Source organism: Chelonia mydas, chromosome 8, assembly GCF_015237465.2.
Source record: "Chelonia mydas isolate rCheMyd1 chromosome 8, rCheMyd1.pri.v2, whole genome shotgun sequence".
Lineage (NCBI taxonomy): Eukaryota > Metazoa > Chordata > Testudines > Cheloniidae > Chelonia > Chelonia mydas.
The window spans coordinates 70,499,068-70,526,640 of NC_057854.1; the positions used below are offsets into that span (position 1 = coordinate 70,499,068).

The following is a 27,573-nucleotide window of genomic DNA, read 5'->3' on the forward strand; positions in this document are numbered from 1 at the left end:
ATTTCTGGTGGCTAAAACTTTACAAATAAAATGTACCATGTTAGGAAATGAATGCAAAAAGCATAAAAAGCAAATCAAAGTTGTAAAAAGCAAAAAAACCCACCTAAATAAAAACATACCTAAAAGGTCAGGGAAAACATAATGTCTGTTACCTATATCCATATAGCCAAAGTAAAAAGCAGCTGTCCTTCAAGAACTGAATTTAGTGAGTACAGCTTAGCTAGTACGGACAGTGTATTTCAGCCTGCTGATCCAGATACCTCCTTAATTCTGTCACCCAAGAAATGAGGTCTCACCTATGTCTGATTATTCATGTCAAGCCAGGCCTACACTATTAAAACACACTTTCATTTTATCATGCATTGCTTTCTAGATGGGAATATACTGATTATGAATCACGTATATTGATTTAGTACTAAGTTAAAAAATGCAAAAGACGTAAAAGATAAGCTTAAAGCCACAAAGAAAAAGTCAGTTAAAAATGTGATACAATCCCAAAATTTAGTAGCTAGCAAGGTCTTGAAAAGTTTTTTATTAAACATTAAAAAATTAAAGTGATTTTTAAAAATGTATGTACAATTAAAAGAAGCTTACACAAATTAACATGATAGAACTTGGAGGAGACTAAATAGGGGTAGTAAAAGTAATAAAATGTTAAAAAGAACAGTGAAAGATTTAAAAAAATGCTGAGTTGAAGACAAAAACCTGGTTATGGCAGTAAAAGTCCGTGTAGCCATGCCCATGAGATCCTTAGTAATTAAAGGTTTCAGAGTAGCACCCGTGTTAGTCTGTATTCGCAAAAAGAAAAGGAGTACTTGTGGCACCTTAGAGACTAACCAATTTAATTAGTCTCTAAGGTGCCACAAGTACTCCTTTTCTTTTTAGTAATCAAACAAATTATGCAAAGGGGAGGTCAAATGGTGACAAATACCACCACTATCTTTTTCCTTTGAAAGCATTTAGAGCCATTCAGAAAAATGGGCCCTTCCCAAATAATGTGTCTATGGATAATCAGTTGTGTTGGCTGTTCTCATATCTGCAGCAATCCAATTTACATTGTTAAACTCTGAACAGTTCAGTTAAAATCACTTTAAAAATTAGAGATTTCTACATGGCTTAACTGCTTCCACATGCACTAGTAGGGATATAACCTAGGCACACGTGTGTACACAAACATTAATAAATAAATGGTAGTGCTAACTTTAAAAATAAATAAATAACACAGCAGTTAAAACTGCCTGTCAAAAAAAGTTTTATGTGTAACAATAAGCTTACTAAAATCTCAAATAACTAAAATACAAAAATAAAATAAAAACAGCAGTGGAACAAAACATTGTGAAAATACTGAATAATTAGAGCCCAGGCCAAAAATGTTATCTTGCCTATATAAAACACAAACACACAAAACTCCAAAACTTACTTAAAATGTAAATAATAAATAAAAAATTGCAGTTTAAAAATGTAAGCAACTCAAATGGGTCATCTGCTCAAACTTGCAATTTACAAAAGGAAAATTTCAGAAATATAAAACCATATTAAAAAAATCAAAGGCTCAGCTGGCAAGGCTAAGCCAAGAAAATTTAAAATATTTATTTGGTCTCTTGTATAAACTGTTTACAACATAGCAAAAAAGGCAAAATTAAAAACAACCATTTTTTAAAAATGTTAAAAGTATATGTAAAATTTTTTAAAAAAAATTCTACTAAAAATCCATCCAAATCTTTCATTCAGAATTGCAAAGCTAAGGCAGGCACTCTTTGGACAATAGGCAATGTCTCCTTTCAGTCTTAACTTAGTTAATGAACCCTTCTGGTGTTTCAATACTTTTACAAAGTTGAACATTTTTTCTAGGTTAGCTATGTATCTTTAAATGTGTGATATGCCCTATACCCTCCCTCCCCCGCGTACTCTTGAGTCTGATCAACTCAGCATAGCTTTGCTGTATGCCAAATTAAAAAAAAATCAAAGTGATAAGACTGGAGCTGAACTGAGTTCTTGGGCAACCAAGCAGAAAAGATCTCTGGGAACCCAACCAATATCTTTCACATAGTATAATAATCTAGCCTTTGTAAAGCACTGACCATGCACAAGCAAGATGCTAACAAGCAAGTCACTGACATGGATTATTGTTAGTGGTCCCCTCTCCTCCTGCTCCTCCCCCCATAAGTGAATTTTAAAGAAAGTCAGACATGGCACCATGGAGCTGTTCTGTTCATTAATCCATGACCATCATCGGCAATCCCTCGATTTTGAGGATGATCTTTACCACAGATTTACATATGGGTCCTGAGATGACTCAGGAGTCCGATCCTGGAACCGCAAATTTGCCCACAGTAGGTACAAACGTTTCCTGACAGGTCAGCTGCCTGCTGGGAGAAAGTTCTTTCTTTTTCCTTCCTTCTCTCTCTCTTTTCGGCTTCGAGGGCAAGGCATTTCTCCTCGAAGTGGCTCACTGCCTGATGTGGTGCCGTTGAGGTTGGTTGGTAGCCTGCTCCTTCCAGCTTGTGATGTCCACATCCGTTTTCTTGAGGTACGCTTTCAGTGTGTCTTTGTAGCATTTCCTCTGACAACCATGGGATCTCTGACCATGGCTGAGAGTAGAGGACTTGTTTTGGAAGGCAAGAGTCTGGCATCCGCACACAATGTCCAGCCCTGGGGAGTTGATGCATGATGATCATTGCTTCAATGCTGGTGACATTGGCTTCAGTGAGGATACTGGCGTTAGTGCAGCAATCTTCCCACTTGATGCAAAGGATCTTTTGGAGGCATCGTTGGTCGAACGTCTGCAGACTCTTGAAGTGCTGTCAATAGGTTACCCAGATTTCACATTCATAAAGGAGTGTAGGAATAACAATTGTTTCATAGACCTGGATTTGGTGTCCTACCGTAGGTCATAGTCTGTGAAAACGTCTGGGAAAGCAATTTCCCAAAGGAAGCACTTGTGTACTGGATCTCACTGTCAATTTTTGCATTTTGAGAGAGTTGGCTATTGAGGTAGCAGAAGTGCTCGACTGTCTCCATAGTCTGTCCCTCAATAGTGATTTGTTGTGGGTCATGTGGAATGCCTGAAGCAGGCTGATGGAGCACTTTCATCTTCTCAGTATTGAGTGAGAATCCTAGACTTCATTAAGTTTGTACAAAAAAATCCAGTGTGGACTGGAGGTCATTCTCAGTGTGTACAATGATGCACAGTCATCAGCATACTGAAGATCAATAATAGATGCCCTAAGGACTTTGAGCGGAGACGTCGAAGATTAAAAAGCTGCCCACCCATTCCGTATTGAATGTCAACTCCATTGGTCTTTAACGAGGACCAAAATGACCTCTAAATAGATGGAGAAAAGGATTGGGACAATAGTGCATCCTTGCTTAACGCCTAAAGGGGTCCATCTCCAGGCCATTACAGAGAACAGTGGCAGTCATCTGATCATGAAGAAGCCTTTGAAATTTAATAAATTTTGGAGGGCACGCAAGTCTGGCCAGCACCTTCCACAGGGCTTCACAATTGACGAAGTCGAAGGCCTTTGTCAAATCGATGAAGGTGATGTACAGGTCCTGATTTTGCTCCTGAGACTTTTCCTGTATTTGGCGGGCAGTGAAGATCATGTACATATGTGGATTCTTCCTTTGTTGGTTTACCCCACCATTTGTTCCAAGTTTTAAACCAAATGGATCCATACCCAAAGGAGTACATCTGTTTCAGTATATTACTAGAAATGTGTAACTCATTTCAGAACCTACTGAGAATGTGTTACACATAGCTAAGAATACTGTGTTACCCTATATCTTTTATAGTTGTGTAACATTTTCAAAAGTATCTGAGTGATTTAGGCTCTTAGAGTGACTTATTGAAAGTCAGTGGGATTTAGGTTTCTGTGTCACATTTGAAAATTGGATTTAGGCTCCCCAAGTCACTTAGATATTTTTGAAAATTGAACCCTTGTCTTTATCGCTCTGTAATTATTTTTAAAAAAGAAAGAAATTACTGTGATTGCTTGTGTATGTCTGTTTGTAGCAAGGCTTTTGAATTAGGTATTGATCTTACATTTTACTGAGTAAATTAGTACTCAGATTCTAGAGTAAACTTGCAACATTCATTTAATTAGTATATGAGATTTTCATATTAAGAACACCTTGATCAATCGGTCCATCAGCCCTCACTGAGAGAGTGCTAATCACAACACATAATTTGTGGTGGTCTAGCCAGTCCTTCAGCCACTCGCTGGCCAGGCTGTCAGTGGCACTGGACAACCGATCTGCGTAGCGCACCTCAGCCCAGAACCCCTGAGTGATCCACCAGCCTCAGACTCCCAAGTTCCTGGGATTACAGATGCGTGCCACTGCACCCAACTTCGTATTAAGAAAGAGGGAAAAAATCTACCTGAACAATCCTCAATAGAAAAAGCCTTCTTGAAGGGAGCACCCATCCATACAACCCCTTAACAATAAAGAAATGCCCTATCAGAGTCTCTGTGACACCCCCCCCACCTCCTTGTATCACATTCACCACTTTCATTCTAAGAGCCCCACACATCTTCAACATGTACAGTAGGAAAATACACACATCTCATTCCCAGTGATGGGGAAGTATGGAGTTGGAGTTGTGTTTGTGTGTGCGCTTTTTTTGTAAAGGAAAACTAGAAAAAACTAAAATTCCAGTGAATGCAACCAGCAATATTCCCCACAGGGGTCATCAGTAGGGTTTGAATCTGGGTCATTCGACTGCACACCGTCCATGTTGACCAATTGAAGTGAGGGGCTAACTGGTAACACTAGTAGTCTCTTATCCTTTATGTGGTTCAGCCACTAGAGGGGGACATAGACACACCTTGCAAATGGGTGACATAACTATATGCTAGATGGCAGTAGAGTATTAGGAATCCACCTACTGGCCTCTCATGCTCTAGGAGGGGGGTACGATCTAGTAGTTAGAGAATGGTTATCAAACGGGCAATGAAGAATGTAAATTTGGCATTCTGAAAGGTAGTGTGGCTAAATGGATTAGAGTTGGATCAGTTCTCAGCTCTACCAGAATAACCTTTCAGTTGCTTTATTTATAAAATGTGAGGAATGATGCATGTAACCATAGGTAGGGGTATGAGGGGCCTATTGACAAAAGTTTATGAAATTTACAGATATATTAACTAGGGCTGTCGATTAATCCCAGTTGATTTACACGATTAACTCAAAAAAATTAATCGTGGTTTTAATCACACTTTTAAACAATAGAATACCAATTGAAAAGTATTAAATATTTTTGGATGTTTTTCTACATTTTCAAATATATTGATTTCAATTACAATGCAGAATACAAAGTGTACGGTGCTCACTTTATATTATTATTTTTATTACAAATATTTGCACTGTAAAAATGATAAACAAAAGAAATAGTATTTTTCAATTCACCTCATACAATACCGTAATGCAATCTCTGTATCATGGAAGTGCAACTTACAAATGTAGTTTTTTTTGCTGCATAACTGCACTCAAAAACAAAACAATGTACAACTCTATAGCCTACAAGTCCAGTCAGTCCTACTTCTTGTTCAGCCAGTAAGTAAGACAAACAAGTTTGTTTACATTTATGGGAGATAATGCTGCCTGCTTCTTCTTTACAATGTCACCTGAAAGTGAGAACAGGCATTTGCATGGCACTTTTGTAGACAGCATTGCAAGGTATTTACGTGCCAGATATACAAAACATTCGTATACACTTTCATGCTTCGGCCACCATTCCAGAGGACATGCTTCCATGCTGATGACGCTCGTTAAAAAATAATGCGTTAATTAAATTTGTGACTGAACTCCTTGGGGAAGAATAGTATGTCTCCTGCTCTGTTTTACCTGCATTCTGCCATGTATTTCATGTTATAGCAGTCTCGGATGATGACCCAGCATGTTGTTTGTTTTAAGAACACTTTTGCTGCAAATTTGACAAAGCGCAAATAAGATACCAATGTGAGATTTCTAAAGATAGCTACAGCATTCAACCTAAGGTTTAAGAATCTGAAGTGCCTTCCAAAATCTGAGGGAGATGAGGTGTGGAGCATGCTTTCAGAAGTCTTCAAAGGGCAACACTCCGATGTGTAAACTACAGAACCCGAACCACCAAAAAAGAAAATCAATCCTCTGCAGGTGGCATCTGACTCAGATGACGAAAGTGAACATGTGTCAGTCGGCACTGCTTTAGATCTTTTCAAGCAGAACCCCTCATTAGCATGGATGCATGTCCTTTGGAATGGTGATTGAAGCATGAAGGGCCATATGAATCTTTAATGCATCTGGCACATAAATATCTTGCGACGCTGGCTACAACAGTGCCATGTGAACACCTGTTCTCACTTTCAGGTGACATTGAAAGGAGAAGCGGGCAGCATTATCACCTGCAAATGTAAACAGACTTGTTTGTCTGAGTGACTAACTGAACAAGAAGTAGGACTGAGTGGACTTGTAGACTCTAACGTTTTACATTGTTTTATTTTTGCATGCAGTTATGTTTTGTACATAATTCTACATTGTAAATTCAACTTTTATGATAGAGATTGTATTACTGTACTTGTATGAGGTGAATTGAAAAATACTATTTCTTTTGTTTTTATAGCACAAATATTTGTAATCAAAAATAAATATAAAGTGAGCACTGTACACTTAGTGTTCTGTGTTGTAATTGAAACCAATATATTTGAAAATGTAGAAAACATCCAAAAATATTTAAATAAATGGAATTCTATTATTGTTTAACAGTGCAATTAATCACGATTAATTTTTTTAGTCGCTTGACAGCCCTAATATTAACCCTTGTCACTGGAAGAACTGGGACTAAATTAATTGTCTGTCTTTGTCTGATTTTGAGTGCAGTCTTGAAGTGATCAATTAAGACTTTTATTTCTATGTTCCACGCGTTTATTTGTGCTATACCACAGGAAAACCTACAGAGAGAGAAGGAATTAATTTACATTGTATAGCTTCTCACTAGGACATACAAGCATGTTCCTAGGGATTAGAAACAATGAAGCAACACTGTGTGGTCTTTGTTCTCAAAATGTAGGGTTTTACCTAGAGCAATATAATGAAAAAGAATTACTTGGTATATGTATATACGGGAGGTAAGAAGTATACAACAATAGAATTTATTACAAATTCAGATTGGAGCTGCCACTAGATGTCATACTGTTTTGTTTTTTTAAAATGTAGCAGTACCTCAAATACTCAAAATCTAGAATGTATAAACTGGAACAGGAAAGAATCTAAACAAATTAATTTGAAGTTGATCTATTGTTGAGTCCTGTTTTTTATTGTCTGTTTTTTAACATTGTTGTAAAACATTCATTTGTGCTTTGGTGAGGTGGGATCAGTTGAGCACTGTTCATTTTAAAAAATTGTATTAGCTTTTTGAGCTTTTTATCTGAATTTTAAAATATTCTTTTCTCTTTCTACAGAACCTTCTGGTTTTAAATCCCCGTATGCAAACTCATGCAACTCTATGTTCAAGTGCAGCAAAGAAACAAGACAAGAAACACTGGAAAAGGAATGCTGATAAGAGCTGTTCAGTAAGTACTGATGTGCAAACCTTATAGGCCCCAGGAAACATTTGTGGACCTTGGTAGGTGATGGAATTTGAAACAGAATCTGAGACATCATGTAACTTTTCATTCTTTCAGGGTTCTAGGTGAACCTTTTACATAATCCTGGGATTTGTTTCTACAGTTGGATTCTGGGGGTGGGGAGGGTACTGCTCCTGTGTAAAGACCCTTTGTGTTCAATGGGACTCTGTAGAAGCACAAGAGTCTGCCCACAAGTTCCTCATTGCATGATCAAAGCCTCAGTTGTAACCAGTATGTATACTCATATTTTAAAAATGGACTTGCATGGTAATATGCTGTAATTATAGTGTGTGGCTATCTGCTAGAAATTCCCTATTTTTTAGTTCATAAATAGGGCAAAATTTTAAAATGCCAGTACAAAATTTGAAGGGAGTTTTGCATTTCTATCCAGAAAATAGTCCCTATTTTAAAACTTGGTTAAACATTTTCCGCTGTCACAGCATTGTGTAACTACATTAAAAAACAAACCATCCCCTCATACATTCCCTCTTGCTTCAAAAAGCCCCCCACACAAGCAAGCAAACAAAACTTTATCTGGTAGCCAGTTAAATGGATGGAGTTAGTGAGATACAAAAACTCACTGGAAATGTCTCTGCCTTTCTGGACTCTCTGTTCAACATAAATCAAATTATAGAGAATTGTTTAACTCTCTTTTAGCCTTCTTCAAGTAAGGAAGCTATTGTAAACAAACATTGGGAGGGATGGGAATTGATTGCATAGGAAGGCATTTGCAGGTAAATTTCTCAGTCAAAGAGCTTAAGGCCAGAAGGAACCACTGTATCATCTAGTCTGAACTCCTGTGTATTACAGGCCACCAACACGGCCGGCACTCACATGCTAAACCCAACAAGCAAAAGGTAATATAACCCACAGGAGACTAGACTATTATGTGCCACAGGCAAAGAATAGGAGGGACCAAAGTGCCCCAGTGCTTGAAGCCTCCCCAGTGACAGGGAAATGATTAAGTGAGATATGCCCAGATAATCCTGGCAAGTGACCCAAACGCGTAAAAATATAATTAGGAAGGCCAAAAAATAATTTGACGAACAGCTAGCCAAAGACTCAAAGTAATAGCAAAAAAAATTTAAATACATCAGAAGCAGGAAGCCTTCTAAACAACCAGTGGGGCCATTGGACGATCAAGATGCTAAAGGAGCACTCAAGGATGATAAGGCTATTGCGGAGAAATTAAATGAATTCTTGCATCGGTCTGCATGGGTGAGGATGTGAGGGAGATTCCCAAACATGAGCCATTCTTTTTAGGTGACAGATCTGAGGGACTGTTACAGATTGAGGTATCATTAGGAGGTCTTGGAACAAATTGATAAACTAAACAGTAATAAGTCACCAGGACCAGATGGTAGTCACCCAAGAGTTTTGAAGGAGCTCAAATGTGAAATTACAGGACTACTAACTGTTGTCTGTAACCTCTCATTTAAATCAGCTTCAGTACCAAATGACTGGAGGATAGCTAATGTGATGCCAATTTTTAAAAAGGGCTCTAGAGGTGACCCCAACAATTACAGGCTGGTAAGCCTCACTTCAGTACCCGGCAAACCGGTTGAAACTACACTATAGTAAAGAACAAAATTGTCAGACACATATATGAACATAATTTGTTGGGGAAGAGTCAACATGGTTTTTTTAAAGGGAAATCATGCCTCACCAATCTGTTAGCATTCTTTGAGGGGGTCAACAAGCATGTGGACAAGGGGAATCCAGTGGATATAGTGTAATTAGATTTTCAGAAAGTCTTTGACAAGGTCCCTCACCAATGGCTCTTAAGCAAAGTAAGCTGTCATGGGATAAGAGGGAAGGTCCTGTCATGGATTGGTAATTGGTTAGAAGATAAAAAACAAAGGGTAGGAATAGATGGTCAGTTTTCAGAATGGAGAGAGAGAAATAGTGGTGTCCCCCAGGGGTCTGAACTGGGACCAGTCCTATTCAACATATTCATAAATGATCTAGAAAAAGGGGTAAACAGTGAGGTGGCAAGATTTTCAGATGATACAAAACTACTCAAGATAGCGAAGTCCCAGGCAGACTGCGAAGAGCTACAAAAGGATCTCTCAAAACTGGGTGACTGGGCAACAAAATGACAGATGAAATTCAATGTTGATAAATGCAAAGTAATGCACATTGGAAAACATAATCCCAACTATACATATAAAATAATGGGGTATAAATTATCTTTCTTGACTGGTAACAGCTATCTTGGAGTCATGGATAGTTCTCTGAAAACATCCACTCAACGTGCAGCAGCAGTCAAAAAAGCAAACAGAATGTTGGGAATCATTAAGAAAGGGATAGATAATAAGAAAATATCATATTGCTTCTATATAAATCTATGGTATGCCCACATCTTGAATACTTCGTCAGATGCGGTTGCGTCCTCTCAAAGAAGATCTATTGGAACTGGAAAAGGTTCAGAAAAGGGCGACAAAAATTATTAGGGGTCTGGAACGGCTACCGTATAAGGAAAGATTAATAAGGCTGTGACTTTTCATCTTGGAAAAGAGATGACTAAGGGGGGATATGGTTGAGGTCTATAAAATCATGACTGGTGTGGAGAAAGTAAATAAGAAAGTGTTATGTACTCCTTCTCATAACATAAGAAGTAGGGGCCACCAAATCAAATTAATAGGTAGTAGGTTTAAAACAAACAAAAGGAAGTATTTTTTAACACTCCTTGCCAGAGGATGTTGTGAAGGCCAAGATTATAACAGGGATCAAAAAAGAACTAGATAAATTCATGGAGGATAGGTCCATCAATACTTATTAGGCAGGATGGGCAGGGATGATGTCCCTAGCCTCTGTTTGCAAGAAGCTGGGAATGGGCGATGGGATGGATCACTTCATGATTACCTGTTCTGTTCTTTCCCTTTGGGGTACTTGGCATTGGCCCCTGTCGGAAGACCGGATACTGGGCTAAATAGACTTTTGATCTGACTCAGTATGGCCATTCTTATGCAGAGGGAGGCAATAAAACTCCAAGGTCACTGCCAATCTGACCTGAGGGAAAATGCCATCCTAACCCCACGTATGGTGGCCATCAGTTAGACCCTGAGCATAAGAATCTGCCAGCCAAGCATATGAAAGAGAGAATGTTTGGTGCCATCTCAGACCAGGCCCACGCTGCCCAATGCTGCATCTCTAGCCATGGCCAACCCAGACCCTTCAGAGGAAGGAGATTAAAAAAAAAAATACAATGGGAAGAGATAAAAAATCCCTTCCTCACCCCAGCCAGCAGCTGGCTGACAACCTAAGGTACGAGTTTTAGGCATATAAGACAGACACTGAAAGTGAGCCCTAGGGCTGTGGAAAACTGTCCCCCACTACCACAAGCAACCCCATTATACAATTGCACTCATAAAATTGTCTAGCTTACTCATAAAACTAATTCAGTTGTTTGCACCCACTACACCTTTTGGGCGGCTGTTCCAGAACCCCTCTGCTGGTTAGAAACCATCCTCTAGTTTTCAGCCTGAATTTGTTTGTGGCAAGTTTATATCCATTTGTTCATGCGTGGCAACATTATCTTTTAGTGTAAATAGCTCTTCATCCTCCTTGGCATTTACCCCCGATATATTCATAGATAGCAATCGTATCTCCTCTCAGCCTTCTTTTTTTGCTGGACTAATCAAGCCAAGCTCTTTTAGTTTCCGCTCTGAAGATATGCGTTCTGTGCTCTGATCATCCTAATAGCTCTTCTCTGCACCTGTTCCAGTTTAAATTAGTCTTTCATGAGCATGGGCGACAAGAATTGTACACAGAATTCCAGATGAAGTCTTCCCAGTGCCTTGTACAACAGCATAAATACTTCTCTAGCTCTACAGGAAATGCCTCACCTAATACATCCTAGGATCTCATTTGTCTTTTTCATAGCCACATCACATTGGTAGCTCATAGTCATCCTGTGATTGATCCAGTTCTGACCTGTTTATAAGCAGGATTAAGTCTATTTGAAGTCCATGGTAATTGCATCTGTCTATATTTACATTAGGTCAGAATTTGGCCCTTAGCATCAGTTTTTCATCAAACTATACTGATAGGGACTGGGTAGAATTACCACTGGAGGAAGGGTGGGTGTATGAAAATACAGAACTAATTAAATTAACAGCCCTCAAAACTCTGTGAACAAAAGCTGCATCTGCTGAGGCATGCACACAGTGACTTTGTAATGTCTAAAATGCTTCCAGATGGCAGACTTACATATTTTCTCAGAATAATCACACAAACAAAATTTTAACTCCTCGTCTGCTCTGAGACATTTTTGGTTGCCCTGAAAGTAGAAACTAAATGTTAGTATCCTTCCAAGCACCAAAAAAGCTAAAATGTATTCTCCTTAAAGAAGGTTCCTTGTGCTTTAAGTGAGTATTGTGACTTGTTTATTATGTCAGACAACCAGGCTATTGTTTAAAATCGGTTTCTATCAGCAGATGGAAGCCAGTCAACGTCTCCTAGAAACTATAGGGGAAGTAAGTCATTGGTATTTATAAAACAGCTTTCAGACTTTTAAGATCTTGTATAGGAATGCAGGGCTCGTTTGCTTAGTCACCTGAGATTTAGGTGATAAACAACTGTATTAAAGATTCAGGTAGTTACGCTGATTCTTGCTGGCGGGTGGAACCGATCATTCCCAACCAGGATGTACAAGGGAAGTGTTTATTTGAGCCAGAGGGAGGACAGAGGCAGTCCTGGCAATCATCCTAAAAAAAGCCATGCTTGAGGAAGAAATTTAGGCTGAGGTTTTGGTTGTGTTACTGTCTTTGAATTACCAATAGACAAAAACCTAGGAAGGAGATGAGTTGTGACACTAATTCGAGGTCTGTGGGCCCTATTGAGGGACTATTTCTGTTCACAGGATTGCTCTGGATATCTCATATTTTTCCTGCCACAAAGGCTTCTTATCTGAGTAAACACTGTACCAGATGTGCATACTTTATTCTGTTGGGTATATATTAGGAGGCATTTCACATTTCAATATGTATGAACCAAATTCTGTCCTCATTTAGATCTGTTGGACCCCATTGGATTGAGAGAGGTGCACTGTTGTAAATGAAAATGTTTTTTGACCCTACATATTTTTTTTATGATTTATTACTCACTGGAGAAATCTGAGTTCAGTGGGACAGGACATTCTGTGCCCCAGGCTGAAGGAGGCTTGTGAATATTGAGGAGAGGTTTTGAGGAGGAAGAGGATATAATCCAAACCATCAATTCAGCATTTCTTCTCAAACACTGCTTGAGACTGCTTATACAATTTATTGATGTACCTATAGAACAATATTAGGAATTGCTTCAGATGGAAAAGTTGGATGTAATTCAACAAAAGAAAAAGGCAAGAAGGGGGACATTGGATTGTTAATTGCCATAGCCTTTGTCTGTATTGAACTTCTGGCAGTAGTAGCGCTGTTCTTTGTGCTTGCATTTACTAAACCTGATCAACATCTTCCAATAGCCAAACCATTTTTAAGTGCAGCTATTTCTTCCAAGGGTATCACTTTTGGTCAAAGCAATTTGATTTAATTTTTCTGTAGCTCCTCTTAAATATTGGAAATATAAACAGATAGATAGATTGTTTATTCTGTGACGTGTTAAAGTACAAACTATTAAGTCTGTTTGTGCAGTGTGTTGTAGGCCAAGACATGCAATATGTTGCATGATGTACCTGGTGATGTTCGTTTGAATACTAATAAATACTTGTTCAAATGTCAAACAGCTTTTCACTTTGTATCTCTGTAATTGTTTGTGAAAATTTGCACAAATGAGTTTTTATTAACACAAATGTTTAAGGAATGACTACTGTTTGTACAAATTTCCATAAACACGCAGAAGCAAGGGTAGAAAAGACTATCCATTTTCAGCTATATGCTCTTTCTCTCCTCTTTTAAATATTTGTTGTCCAGTAAGGGAGCTGGAAAAATATGCTACTTTGGTGACCAGTTGTACACCACAGTTAGAGAATAATCTAAATAAACTGTTCACAGATAACTGGTGGCCTGAAAGATAAATTGTTCAAATTACAAATAAATAAATATCAGTCAGTTTGCCCATAACTTGAGAATAGGAAACTTATTGGATAAATTATTTGCATTGAATAATTTGACCAGCTCCAAAGCTGTATTAATGAAACATTTAGTATATTTATAAAAATATTCCTAAATATTGCAGAATAGAGAGCACTTATTAAAGGAAATATGTTCAATTATCTTTACAACTTAAACCTATAGTTCACGTTTGCTAAATATTTATTTGTTCTGTGTGTGTGTGTGTGTGTACATATGCAAGTTTAGCTCTTTTCTGAAAAGGTATACAATAGCAGATGTTTATCTAATCGCTACCCTATTCAAATACTAATCGGTGGAACATATGTAGAATGCTAGTAGTACGAATAGGTATACGATGGCAATAGTCTTTTTAATCACATCACTATTCAGCCACTAATCGGTGTGATGATTAAGGGACATTAGAGGGAGCACTTTGACATCTGATTCTTGGAACTGATGTCTGCTCAGGCTGTGCTTTGTGGTATCATGGCCAGACTGATTTGCTTAAATGAAATGCTCTGATTCCCAAATGTGGAAAATGTTACATTAGGATCTGTTGACGTGATTAGAAAGTTTGAGAATTTTTTTTTCTACTAGTGATTGACTGTATGTACAAACAATTTACATGAATAAAACATGGATTACTTTGAGTATCAGTAAGAGTTGAAAAGTAATGTCAAGAGATCTTATCTTTTACTCATAGTATCAATAATTAAATATTTATAGGGACTTTAAAATGTACCAGTTTAATCATTTAGCAAATTCCAACTCATGCATTTTTCAGACACACTAATTACTTTGCATTTCTTTGTATAGGTACCATACACTGTGTTTTCTAGACATTTTATTCAAGTGTGACTGTGGCTTACATTATATCTGTACATGAAAATGATTTATCCCAGCTGTTTCTATAAGATACACGTTACAGTACTTGTCTTCTTTTTATCTTAGTTGGAATTTGTCCTTAAGACATAATCATCAGAATTTATCAGCTGTTATGAAATCTGCCTGCCTGCTACAGATTAGCCCTTTCTGTAATGTAACTTTTCTGTTATAGAGTCATAAGTACATTATGTCCTAATGGTGACATTGTGTCTGGCTCTTTTAATGAGTGTGCTGAGGGTGTAAGGGTGTAAAGAACTTTTTCCTTCCCTTGTGAGCCCCTCTTCATGCAGAGCACACACACAGTTGCAGGGCACTGGAACAGTTGCAGTGTCTGCCCTACCCTAAGCAGTAGTGAGGGATTAGTAAGGCTGGATACTGGCAATTCCAACCAGTCTCCCTGAGAATTAGGAGAGCTGTATAGGCTGAGGGATGTAATCTGCCATGAGTGCCATATTAATAGTCCTAGCTTCTGGAAAGCCGTGCTGGGAAATAGGGCATAGATTATATATTCCCCTTTTCCTACAAGACAGAGGGAGACTCTGAGAGACTGAGGCAGGTCTGCTAGCATCTGCTGAAAGATCCAGGTGAATAAACCCCCTTTGCTTTATCTTTTTAGTTTTCCAGTCCTTTGCTTCATATTGATTCAGTGGTGAATACCTCCCAAGGGAGTCTGAAACAGTCTGAGAGTTTGGATACTTTTTTGCTGACTGTTGGCACACGATGAAATACAAAGTTCTCTTGGATGGGAGAGGAGGGGTACTTTCTGGGGTTTGGCTTGTTTATATTTTAAATAATCAAAGGTAATTTCTGGCCTACTATGACCCTGACCTAGATTTTTAAACTATCTACAACCTCCTATGAAAATATTCAGGAGTCTTCAGATTTGTCATTGGGTTTCTCCTATTTTAGAGCAGGGGGTGAGCCACAAAATTCAGATGCAGCTCTGTATTTCCTATTTTCTACCAAAGTTGGGATCATCGCAATCTGGGATTTTGGTTTGGGTCAAATGTTCCTATATGTCTATTCACAAAAGAAATAATGAAAAATCAAATGAAGACAATGTACATCATCTGACATACGAACAAATCCCATGTCTTAAAAAAGCATGATTAATATTTATCTCTTTATTAGAGTTGATCAGATCAGAGGGTACAGAGAGAACCAAAGGTTAAGCCATTCTTCACACCTGACATGTAGCTGCCTCAGTGCATCGCTGAAGTCATAATACTCTTCAGAAGTGTGTGTGTATGGTAGTGCTTGTTTGTGGTCACTGGCTGGAGGTAAGAAATGGTGACAGCTTCTTGCGCAAGTGGCATTGCCTATTATTAAGATTGCCCAACATTTCTCATGATAAGACCCAGTTGTCAATTTGGCAGGAATGGCAACTGGAGGCTGGGGTTGAGGAGGAGGAGAAGGAAATATTGGATGAGGAGCCAGGAGGGTGGGAACTGAAACTGGTGGGGTAAGGAGACTGGGGCTAAGGTGAGAAATCTGTGGAATGGGGACTGGGACTGGTTACGTGGGGAGAATGGGTGTGGGACAAGGAGGCAGGGAAGAGACAGCTTGGCAGGAATGAAGTGGAATGGGTCAAACTTGTGGGGAATAGGCAGTAGATTCTGAGTCTACTAGAGCATGCTCTCCTTCAGAGCCTGGAATCGAACCCAAGATTCCTGAGTTTCACGGTTCCTTTGCTATGAGCAAATATCTGTGATACCTGATGGCAAAGTGTCCCATTTGTGAAAGGTGTCTGCTGGTGGAATCTCTCAGGAAGCAGGTGAGAGAGCAGCAGGAGGAGGTGGCTACGCATGGCCTGTCTTTCTGAGAGTCGGGACACAGACTTTGAAAATCCATACCAGGGTCTGGGTAGAGGCATCCATGGTCAGGTTCTTTGTCTGGATACAGATGCAGGTGGAGGAGACGGGAACAGTGTTGGCACTGGTGATGCAGCCATGTAATCACGTAATTAGAGACTATATTTTAATGCATGTGCACAAGAGGGCCAGAATATGGTTGCACAGGCTATCTTAATTCTGGCATTTCCTAAATTTTGAGTGCTTGGCTTTACAACCTGAATGTTGCTTCTCTATTGTGTTGTGCCATCTAAGAAACAATATTCCAGTGTGCTCTACTACCAGCAGCGTCTACCTCTCCTTCAGTGTTTAATTCCTGAAAGAAATCTTTCTTGAAATCCCCTCTTCTGGCCTTCAAACAACCCTCCAACCTCACCAAACTCAGCAGGAGCAACAGCAAGCTCTCCACAAACCACGATCCACCAACTCAAAGCAGCACCAACCATAACAGAGGCAAAATCTGCAGACATATCTCCAGTGCTATGATGATCAATTCCCCCACGAAACACCTTTCAAGATCCATGGGTTCTACACATGCCTATCACATGTGATTTGCCTCATCCAGTGCAGTAAATGCCCCAGTAACAACTGTGTGGGTGAAACTAGACAATCACTATGCTCTAAAATGAACTTACATAGAAAAATGATAAAAGATAAAAATACCCTATCACCCATGGCAAATGCTTTTCACAAAATAATCATTCCATACCTGACTTCTCAATCTGCATCCTCAAAGAAGCCTGCACAACCCCTTCAAAAGATGAGCCTGGGATCTTAAATTTATAACTTTGCAAGATACTAAAAATTGTGGTCTTAAACCATGAATCCCGTGCCTTTATTATTACAACAATCAGTAACCCACTAACCTCCCTTTTTTGTCCTATGAGTGGATCAGTGTTAATTGGCCACTTCACCTTGAATGGTTGCAGAATATGTGTTAACTACTTATGCTAAACAATCTGTTGCACCTTGTGTTTAGTTGTGACACTCCTGAGTACCTTTCCCAGACCTGAAGAAGAGCTCAGTGTAGCTCAAAATCTTGTCTCTTTCACCAACAGAAGTTGGTCCAGGAAAAGATATTCCTCATTTAGTAATATGTTACTGTTGTCAAGTGGTTTCTTAAAGATTATGTTGCACATACCTTTCTCCTTCCACTGATACTCTGTGACAGAAACATCACATTCCTTTGCTGCCGACTTAGCCCTGTACCCCCCCCACCTTCCAATAAAAATATCTGTAGCAATAATGCTATTTTCAGGGGACTTGAGGTTGGTGCATGTGGGTGAGCACCTTTCCCTCTCTGCAGGAGTTCCTTACAAAAGTTTTCTCTAGCTGTATTATATAGTTCTCCTTTCTTTCAGTGATTCTTACAGCTAGTCTATGCTTGAAATGCTACAGTGGCACAGCTGCACCATTGTAGTGCTTTAGTGTAGACACTACCTATGCCCACGTGAGGGGCCCTCCCATCGGCATAGGTAATCCACTTCCCCAAGAGGCAGTAGCTAGATTGACGGAAGAATTCTTCTGCCAACCCAGCGCTATCTGCGCAGGGGATTTTTCACACCCTGGGTGACGTAGTTAAACTGACATAATTTGCTAGTGTAGGCCAGGCCTTACCCTTGTTATATTTTTTCCTTAACTCCAGATTTCTTAAAAGTATTTGCCTCCTATGGCCATACAGGCACATTCATTCCCATCCAAAGAGCATGAAAATTCCTTTCTTCAGGCAAGGCTGCCATTGTCTTCTTCAAGGATTCCATCGTTGTTGCCAGAGAGGGGAGCATGTCTGATGTGAGTTTAGCATCTGTTCTCTTGAGCTGGAATCAAATGCCTTATATTGTTTGAAAAATATGAGGTCAAACATACATTTCTAACTCTCTAGCAGATCATGATAAATCAACCTCTAAAATCAGATATTCGTCTATTGCAGAGCTACGTGAGTGCTGTTGGTACCAATGAACTTTTCTAAGGGCACGTCGACATGTACAGCGCTTCAGCGGCATGAACACCTGTGATGATAACACCACCTCCAACGGCAGAAGCTATGTTGGGTGGGAGAGGCTCTCCTGCTGACGTAGCGCTGCACACACAAGTGCTTATGTCGGTGTAATTTATGTCACTCGGGGTCATTCACACCCCTATGTGACATAAATTATACTGACATAGGCTGTAGTGTAAACATAACGTTAGTAAACTGGTCTATTTTTTAAATTGGGGGGGTTACTGAATCTTCTACTTCTACTTGCATCTGAAGTCAGTGGGAATTGCAGATGATAAGTATCTCTCAGGATTTTGTTCAAATGCTTTAGGAGCAAACACAATTTCTTTGATAATCCCATTATGCTTTCAAGGCTTCACAAAGCTGCTTTGTACTTTTTTCCATTTTATAGAAATTGGAGAGTGCTCTTTGCCTTTATGTAGATTAAAGCTTTTTAGAAAGTTTGAAAGAAAAAGAAAGCTTATTTTGAATGTTTAATTGACTATTTATACCTATATATGTAAACCCAGTTGTCCGTGGAGATTTTTTTTTAGTAACTCATAAGTGCTTGAATTGCAAAAGAAGAAATATTTTAATTTTATTTAAATAATGTAGTTACCTTGTGTTTTATAGACCATGTAACAAGGCAGGGGATCCTGCGCCAAAGAGCTTATTATGATCTGTTATGCTAGTTGGGACGCCTAGTTCCTGATGCTCACTTTGTAGAGTTTACCATTTTGTCTTTTATATCTTCCTGTGCATTTGTCAGTGAACAGCCAAACAGTGTGAATGAGATCTTGCATATGTTTGTAGCAATAAGTCTGAAAAGCATCCTTACCACCAGGGCGCTAGAAAAGATGTGGAGAGGCTCACACTGTTGCTAGGCAACACAACACTACCACAGATAGTATTTTTCTTTTAATTTATTTATTCTTCAATTTGAGAATGTCCTGCTTGGAGCCATTTGGGTAATAGTTAGGCAAGCACATAGAAATCAGAAAGCTGCAGAAGCAGAATAAAGGAATGCAATAACAAACTAAATAAAAAGTCACAACACATTTATAAAATGGAAAGAACCAGGAGACATGAAATAATTAGCGAAGAATAAAGGAGAAAGAAAGAAAGAAAGAAAGAAAAACAAACAAGGGGAAAGAGAACAAGAGGATAAAACCCCAAGCAATAAAATGAAAAAAGAAAAGATAGGGCACTACTGAAGAAAAATTTGAAATGGAAAACGCAAATGAAGTAAACTCAAGGGAATGGGGGACATTGTTATATAAGAAAAGGAATTAGAAACTTACAGATGAAAAGGGCTTGCAGAGGAAAAAGCAGAAATTGTCTTAAGCAAATGACTGGTATCTCTGATTGCTCCACTTCTTCCTATCACTCTGCTTAGGCCTTTGCAACAATGGTAACACCTTTTGGGAGTTGGGGAATGGCTAATGGATCCAGTGTTTGCTACAAAAGGATACAATAAGAGTTTCAGGTTTATTCAGAACTATTCAGTGTTAGAGATTTTAGGATAAAATTCAAAACTACCTGAGTGATTCAGGAGCATAAGACGATGGGACTAAGGCATCTAAGTCAATGGGACACAAATCTAAACATTAATATGCATTGTACTATTTAAATAATATTGGCTTTAAGTACAAAAAGTACATGAATGTATTAAGAGTACAAAATTAGGCACAGATACTACAAACATGCTTATGATCCCATTGAAGAGAATGGGACTGCTCTTCTACTTACAGTTAAGCACATATGTAAGTGTTTGCAAGATCAGATCTTTCAACTCTTCAGTTTGGGAAAATGTTACAAGGTAGGATTTAATATGTGACCTTAACTCAGATCCTTGTGCATATCCATTAGGGTTCTTTAATTACAAGGTCATATCCTATTTCTCAGATAATACATTCCAATACCATACAAATCTATTTTGGAACTTCAGAGGCACATCACATGCAGCATTTTGTTACACAGGAAATTTGACAGAAAAAAACAGATTAGAGAGTGGTCTGGATTTCAAAATGCTGAGCACCCTGTGGCTCCCTTTGGGGTCCATCAGAACGGCTGGATTCTCAGCACTTCTGAAGATCTGGCTGTAATATCTTACTGACTAGCAGGCTGGTTTCAAGATTGACCATTTGTTACGATCAGAAACTATATACAGAAATGAGGTAAACAAAAGTTCCTACTGCTTCATGTAGCTGCACCCTGCAGCTACCCTCTCCTGGGTTTCTTTCTTTCTGTTCCCTTGCTGAAAGTGTCACAGGAAACCAAAATCTACATGGAGAGTGTACAGGCAATATGGTATCTGTACACTTCCTAGAGGTCTTGCTGTACAGGACACTGGCCACTTATTTAGTTGCCTAAATTCATATTTAGGAGCCACACTTCCAGTGTCTCTTTTTGAAAATATGAACCTTAGATTTCCTTGCTTGCCTGGCAGTTGCTGTGGAGAGTAGCTGGCGTGCCTCCTATTGCTCAATAGCACCCCTTCTGGACTTTTATACAGCAGTTTAAAAAGGTTTCAAAGACAGTGCATTCATGGGGAAGGCAATATTCATGGGGCTCCAAAGCATGATTGTGTTGGAGAGGAAGGATCTTCAGGACAAGACCATGGATGCTCCCAGTGGGAGTGAAGACCATGCCAATCAGGCAGTAAATAGGAAAACAAAGCTAGCAAGCAATCATGATTGCCAAAATCAAGGTATTGCATTGCTAGATGTCCTTGTCCATCAGCTGGCACACGAAATTGAGGTCTTTTGTGGTGGTTTCTAATGGTCAAGGCTGTGTAAGGAGAAAGCATTGTCAAAGCTGTGTTTACCTACTACTATTACTGGCAGTATCATGTAATGTGTTAAGAGCTTTGGCTACCTTGATTATGATAGTCACTATATAAAATCTTGTTTTTTGCTCTGTGTGTGATTCCCGTGACCATTTTCGTCAGAGGAGCATCATTTCATGACATTTCAGTGGCTGTCGTTTTATCCCAGCGATACCCAGTCTCCTCTTTGGGACTTTTGTGAGGTATTATCACCATACATTATTAGGGTGACAAGATGTCCTGATTTTAAAGGGACAGTCCTGAGTTTTGGGTCTTTTTATTATATAGGCTCATATTTCCTCCCACCCCCCGTCCTGATTTTTCACACTTGCTGTCTGATCACCCGATGCATTATCATCCCTGTTTTACAAAAGGGGAACCGAGGCACAAATAAGCTAAATGACTTGCCAAAGATCATGTGGGAAGTCTGTGGTGATGCAGGGAATTGAACCTGGGTCTCCCACATCCCAGGCCAATGCCCCAACCACCTTTCCTCTCTGTTCTTTGTGCTACACTGTAAAATTCTTATTTTTAAGTTGCTTCTCATGAAGAAAGAGAAATAAGTGTGACTCTTTTTCTCAGGATTTGTGCTGGAAAAATGTTAAGAATTATTAGAGAGCCATAGTTTCTTATACAAAGAACATTATGCTTATTGAAAATGATTTTCTTTTTTCTCATTTAATTTTGACTGAAATACATTCTTAATTATTTATAATTAGGTGACAGATCAGATGGTGAAGATTTTATAAGTAGCACAGCCATAAAAATAACCTATGTCTCTGATCTTCTGAAAAAGGATTAACAGGAGCAAGGTATGTTTAGTAAGAGGAAAAAGTGTATTGTATATCATGTATGTTGTATGAGCATGTGACTTTCCTTTTTCCCTGTGCCAGCTTTTCTTATTTTTTCTTGTAGCTGCATTCTAATTTCATGTTCTTTCTGGTCTTTTCCTGATACCATAGGGACAAAGAGGTTCTTGATTTACTGCACATTTGGAGTGGTATGCTACAACAAGATCTCAGATACTACAGTCATGAATATGGTATAAAAACATATATAGCTATAGTCCTCTTACATTGTGCAGTTTATTTTCAAGATGCTTCTGCAAAAATGGCAGCAACTTGTTCCTAGACTAGCTGTTTTAGAGAGAAATTAATGGAAGAGCTATCTAAATCCCCTAGGATGCTTTGAAAATCTCAAAGGGACTGTCTCCTCATCTCATGGAAGATGGAAATTGGTTAAGAATCTAGACTTTGATTTGTCCCCTAAGTATGTGAATTGTGGACTCACTCCAACATATGCTGTAATGTTTCTGGCTGACGTCAGAGCGAGCACAAGGAAAGCCTAAAATACATAAAAGGATCAAGGCATGATGGCACTGAAAAACATCATTTGCGTTTTACATCTGTGACATTCTTCTGTCTCATCTGGTGTTATTGAATGAGAGAATGAAGTCTTCTGTCATTCAGTAATATGTAAACACTTTATTACAGCAAAAAATATGGATTCTGATGCAAATGTCTTTTTCATCGTCCTCAAGTATGAGAGGTGCAGTACACAGAAATAAATTATATTATTTGTATGGTGATCTTGTCATATTTATTTTTAAATCTGTCTATTTGAATAGATCCTGGGAGATGCAATCTGCTGGATTCTGTTCCATTTCCCAGATAGTACGGTAATTTGTAATCCAAAATTACATCAATTCAAATGTGGAAAAATATTGGAACAAATTATTAAAAAATCAATTTGTAAGCACCTTGAGAATGATAGGGTTACAAGGAATAGCCAGCATGGATTTGTTGAGAACCTATCATGCCAGACTAACTTAATTTCCTTTTTCGATGAGGTTACTGACTTAGTGGGTAAGAAGGAAGCGGTAGACATGATATATCTTGATTTTAGTAAGGCTTTTGACACAGTCCCACATGATGTTCTCATAAGCAAACTAGGGAAATGTGGTCTAGATGAAATTACTATTAGGGAGTACACAACTGGTTGAAAGACTGTACTTTAAAAATAATTATCAGTGGTTTGCTGACAAACTGGGTTAGAATATTTAGTGGCGTCGCACAGGGGTCTGTCCTGGTCAGGTATTATTCTATATTTTCATTAATGACTTGGATAATGGAATGGAGAATTTGCTTATAAAATTTGCAGATGATACCAAACTGGAAAAAGTTGCAGGCACTTTGGAGGACAGGATTAAAATTCAAAATAACCTTGAAAAATGAGAGAATTGGTCTGAAATCAACGAGAAGAAATTCAACCAAGACAGGTGCAAATGCTCAACTACAAAAGAGGGAATACCTGGCTATGTGGGAGTATAGCTCAAAAAGATCTGGGGATTATAGTGGATCACAAATTGAATGAATCAGCAATGAGACACAGTTGCAAAAAAAAAAAAAAAAAAAAAAGCTAATATCATTAGTGCATTAACAGGAGTGTCGTATATGAGACCTACTTGGCACTGGTTGAGGCCTCTCTGGAGTACTGTGTCCAGTTCTGGGCACCACACTTTATGAAAAATGTGGATAAATTGGAGAGAATCCAGAGGAGAGCAACAAAAATGATGATAGGTTTAGAAAATCCAGCATATGAGGAAAGATTAAAAAATCTGGGCACATTTAGTTTTGAGAAATGCAGACTGAGTGGGGGATCTGATAAGTTGTCTTATGTGTGTTAAGGTCTGTTATAAAGAGGATGGTGTTCAGTTCTCCATGTCCACTGAAGGTAGGACAAGAAGTAATGGGATTAATCTGCAGCAAGGGAGATTTAGGTTAGAGATTAGGAAAAACTTTCTAACTATCAGGACATTTAAACTCTGGAATAGACTTCCAAGGGAGGATGTGGAATCCCCTTAATTGGAGATTGGACAGACACCTGTGAGGGATGGTCTAGGTTTACTTGGTCCTGCCCTAAGTACTGCAGGCACTTGTAGAGCCGGAAGGGATCTTATATCTATGATTCTATTATATGAATCAAAATATGAGAGCTGGGTAGCATTTTTCTGACATCTGTTTATGGAGCCTATAGCTTTTTCACAAGCTTCAGCGCACAGACAGTCACAACCTTCCTCCTTCAGTTTCCTGGGAGGAATGGCAGTGGTGGCAAAATCTGGTATAAAATGCAAGTGGTAGTTTACCACAGCATCCTCACATAGGGAGTGGCCTTCACTGACTGCAGTCTTTTTCAGTTGGTCCAAGTTACTCTTACAGCCAGTAGGAGCAAGTTGCATGGTAGTTTTGTTTTTCTGACTGTTTGAGCCTATCCTGTGTGATAGAGAGTCACCGTCATTGGGCAAAAGCTGACTTCATCTGATTTTGGGGGTAGAGAAGCTGCATTTCAGTTGCACTGGAAAAATCTGGAGAAAAATATTTTCTCATAGTCCTAGTGCTTGTGCCTTTGACTATGGCAGGCAGTTTCCAAGTTCACTTATTACTTTTAAGTAATTCCTTTGAAAACAGTCTTATTTTTATTTTATATTTGGCCTGACCTGTGGTAAGTGTCATTAGTTGTTGGCTGTGTGTGTGTTCTCTCTGTGTGCTGCAGTGGCTCTGGCCAGATAGCCTGTACAGCAGGCTCCAATCATATTGCCCCAAAGACCACAGACTCGGTTTCTGTAGCGAAGGCATTCGGTCAGGTTTATTGTCAATGAAGCATGGTAATAACACCCGGCAGACTCTATGAGGATACTAAGACATGTATGTCCATTGCAATGGACTCAGCCCAGTGAATGGTGGGACTTTCCATTCCCCTGGCTAGACAAAGACACTCCCTCTGAAACCCCTCTTTTATACACTGATAAAAACAGTTATGTATTGCCCCTATGACGTGGTTAGTTACCACCCTTTACCTTGTACCTGTTGGTTTGATCAAAACCTCTCTATTCATCACCCTGTCATCCTGACCTTATCTTAAAGAGGGGTCAGTGTGTCTTTGCATCATCTCTGATGAGTGCGTTTACACCATAACCCTGTATTGGGGCGTTCTGGCACTACCCTTCTGGAATGTGTTTATGTGACTACTTAGTCCCTAGGAGTGCTTGTGTTTGTGCAACACCAGCTCTGTTCTCGCCAAGTTCTGCAAGTAGGTATGTTTTGTAAAAGGGCCTCACTTTTACTCATAGCTTGACTCTTGACAACTTTGCTTTATATCAGCATGGCCTGACTTAAGTTCAGGCTACGGCCTTACACCAGGCCTCATATCTCAGGCTATCACTTTCTACTACAGTAAGGATCCTCAAATATCACAGGGGGAAATTTGTTTCATTGCTCTCAAAGTCTTCTGTTGTGTTCCACAAGACTGCACTCAGCTTGTGTAGTATTCCAGGATACAAGTCAATCCACAGTCTGCTTTCTCTGCCCTTCCCCCAGTTAGCGGGAAGTGCCTCAGTATTGTTATGTCATATGTTGCCTCACATGATTGATGGTTTTCATTTGTACAAGGAGAATTTTCCAGATATCTGAATTTTCTTTGAGTGTTGGACTGAAATGCGTAGTGCCCTGTTCCCAAATGAGGGGCACCTTGCCTTCTTTACCAGTTACTGCGTCATATATTCGAGGGAGGGCGGTGGTTCTTGCAGAGTTCTCTCATGATTGTTCCATTGGGGTAAAGGGGGTAGGGGCAAGGTTTGCTCTCCCCTCCTGCACAATGGGAAGGGTATTTAGAACTCAGAATTCATGGATCCTACAAAACGATCTGGGCAGAGGCCCTGTCCCTCTGCATTCTCACCTGTTTTCCATGCTGTTCTCAAATCAACCCCTGCTGCTGTCCTTGGAGGCCCCTCTTTAAAGCAGTCTATTGTAATTCTGCCTCTATAGTTGTCTCGGTAGGCTTGCTTCATCGTATGCAGCACCCTGACCACTTGCTGATTTGAACTATCACAGTCATAATATTCCAGTGTGCTTTGCATTGGCTTGTTACGAAGTGGCAGATTGACTTTAAATTAGCGCTTCTAGGTTTTAAAGACCTTAAGAGTGTTGGTCAGAGCTTCCTCCTTGAGCCGTGTTCTGACGAGTATTTGGGCTCACCCACTGTTTAAGGATTCCACTGATGTACCTGAAGTCAGCAGGTGATCTTGCTTTTGTTGTGTTGAGTTCTGTGGTGTGGACCTAGCATCACACTAAGCTCTATCTAATTTCATCCCTCCCCACTTTTCAAAAGCCCTCTAAAGCATTGTTGTTTCCCTTTCACGCGTGTGTTTAGAACAACCATTGTTGGCCCTCTAACTTCCCTTCCAGGCCCTTTTCCAAATTGGACCCCCTCATTTGTTTTTGTGCAGTAATTCATTCATTTTTAGTCATTTGTTTGTTTCCAAGGGATGATTACGGGAGAGTACACAAATGAGTTAGCCGTTAGGTGCACAAATTATAGCTGAGTTTATACAGGGTGATATTTTATGTTACACTGTGTGAGTTTGCTTTTCTTCTCCTGCACTTGAGTGGGTGGGTGCTGTAAAATAATTCTATTTAATCTTTGATTTGCACAGTGAGTCTGTGCAGTCACATTCAATAAAGCTTTGGCTTCACATCAACAACGGTAGGATCCTTTATTCACATGCAGCGGTTAGGAGTTTGCAGTCAAATGAGTGGAGTTAAACTCCTAGAGTTCTGAGTCTTTCAGTACCTAAAGGGTGCTTGGATGTGTTGTATGGAGGAGTTAATAAATCGAGGGACTTCTTGGAGGGAGATCTTTCTCTTGCTCTTGGTTGAAGCTTGTAACTGTCCATTCTGTTGAGGATAATATCCCCTAAGGGTATGGCATCATCAGAAATTGCATTGCTTCCACTGTGCTTGGTGACCTGCATGTTACCATGTTACCTACATGGAGGTCACCATGTGCTTGGTGACCTCCCCAGTTGCATTGCTTCCCCTGTGCTTGGTAACCTGCATGTTACTGTCTCAGACACTTCAGGAAGAAAGACAAGACACCAGGAAATCTTCCACCAGTAATTTATACCACCTGGGAGAGGGCTGTTCTCAGTCCTACCCCCTATAAATCTTTAAACTGGTTCCAGCACCGTTGCTGGGACCCACTGTCCTCCCCTCATTTGAGAGTTTGGAGAGTACGGGTTAAAGGGCTTGGCCACCCTGCTGCAGCAGACATTTGGGAGCCCCAACCTCATTCACCACCTTGTTTAGGAGATGCCATCTCCTAATTCACTTCCGATTCTGGTTCATCAGAGAACTGGACTATTGCTGAATAATTAATTCAACTGGGCACCTGCCAAATTGCAACTTTATGCATTTTACAACCTAACCTACCCACTGGGTCCCTGGCTGCTCAGAGGGAGGTGAAAACCCTCTCCTTGCCCAGGCCAATCTGACCGTGAGGATTAAATTCTAGCATAAAAGCATTGATTAGCAAAAATCAATGA

The 27,573-nt window shown here is 39.5% G+C and overlaps 1 protein-coding gene across 7 annotated transcripts in view; it reads left to right on the top strand.

Moving 5' to 3' along the window:
* Positions 1–27,573, top strand: part of DPYD (dihydropyrimidine dehydrogenase) — a 558,093-nt gene that overhangs the window by 47,755 nt on the left and 482,765 nt on the right. For 6 of the 7 annotated variants that reach the window (XM_043553083.1, XM_037907332.2, XM_043553087.1 and 3 more), the window contains exon 2: positions 7,440–7,550. In XM_043553083.1, coding sequence (XP_043409018.1) covers positions 7,464–7,550 — 87 coding nt within the window. In that variant the 5' untranslated portion in view covers positions 7,440–7,463. Of the gene's footprint in view, positions 1–7,439; positions 7,551–21,913; positions 22,007–27,573 lie in introns of those variants that run through there. The other variant, XM_043553085.1, reaches the window with a different exon arrangement.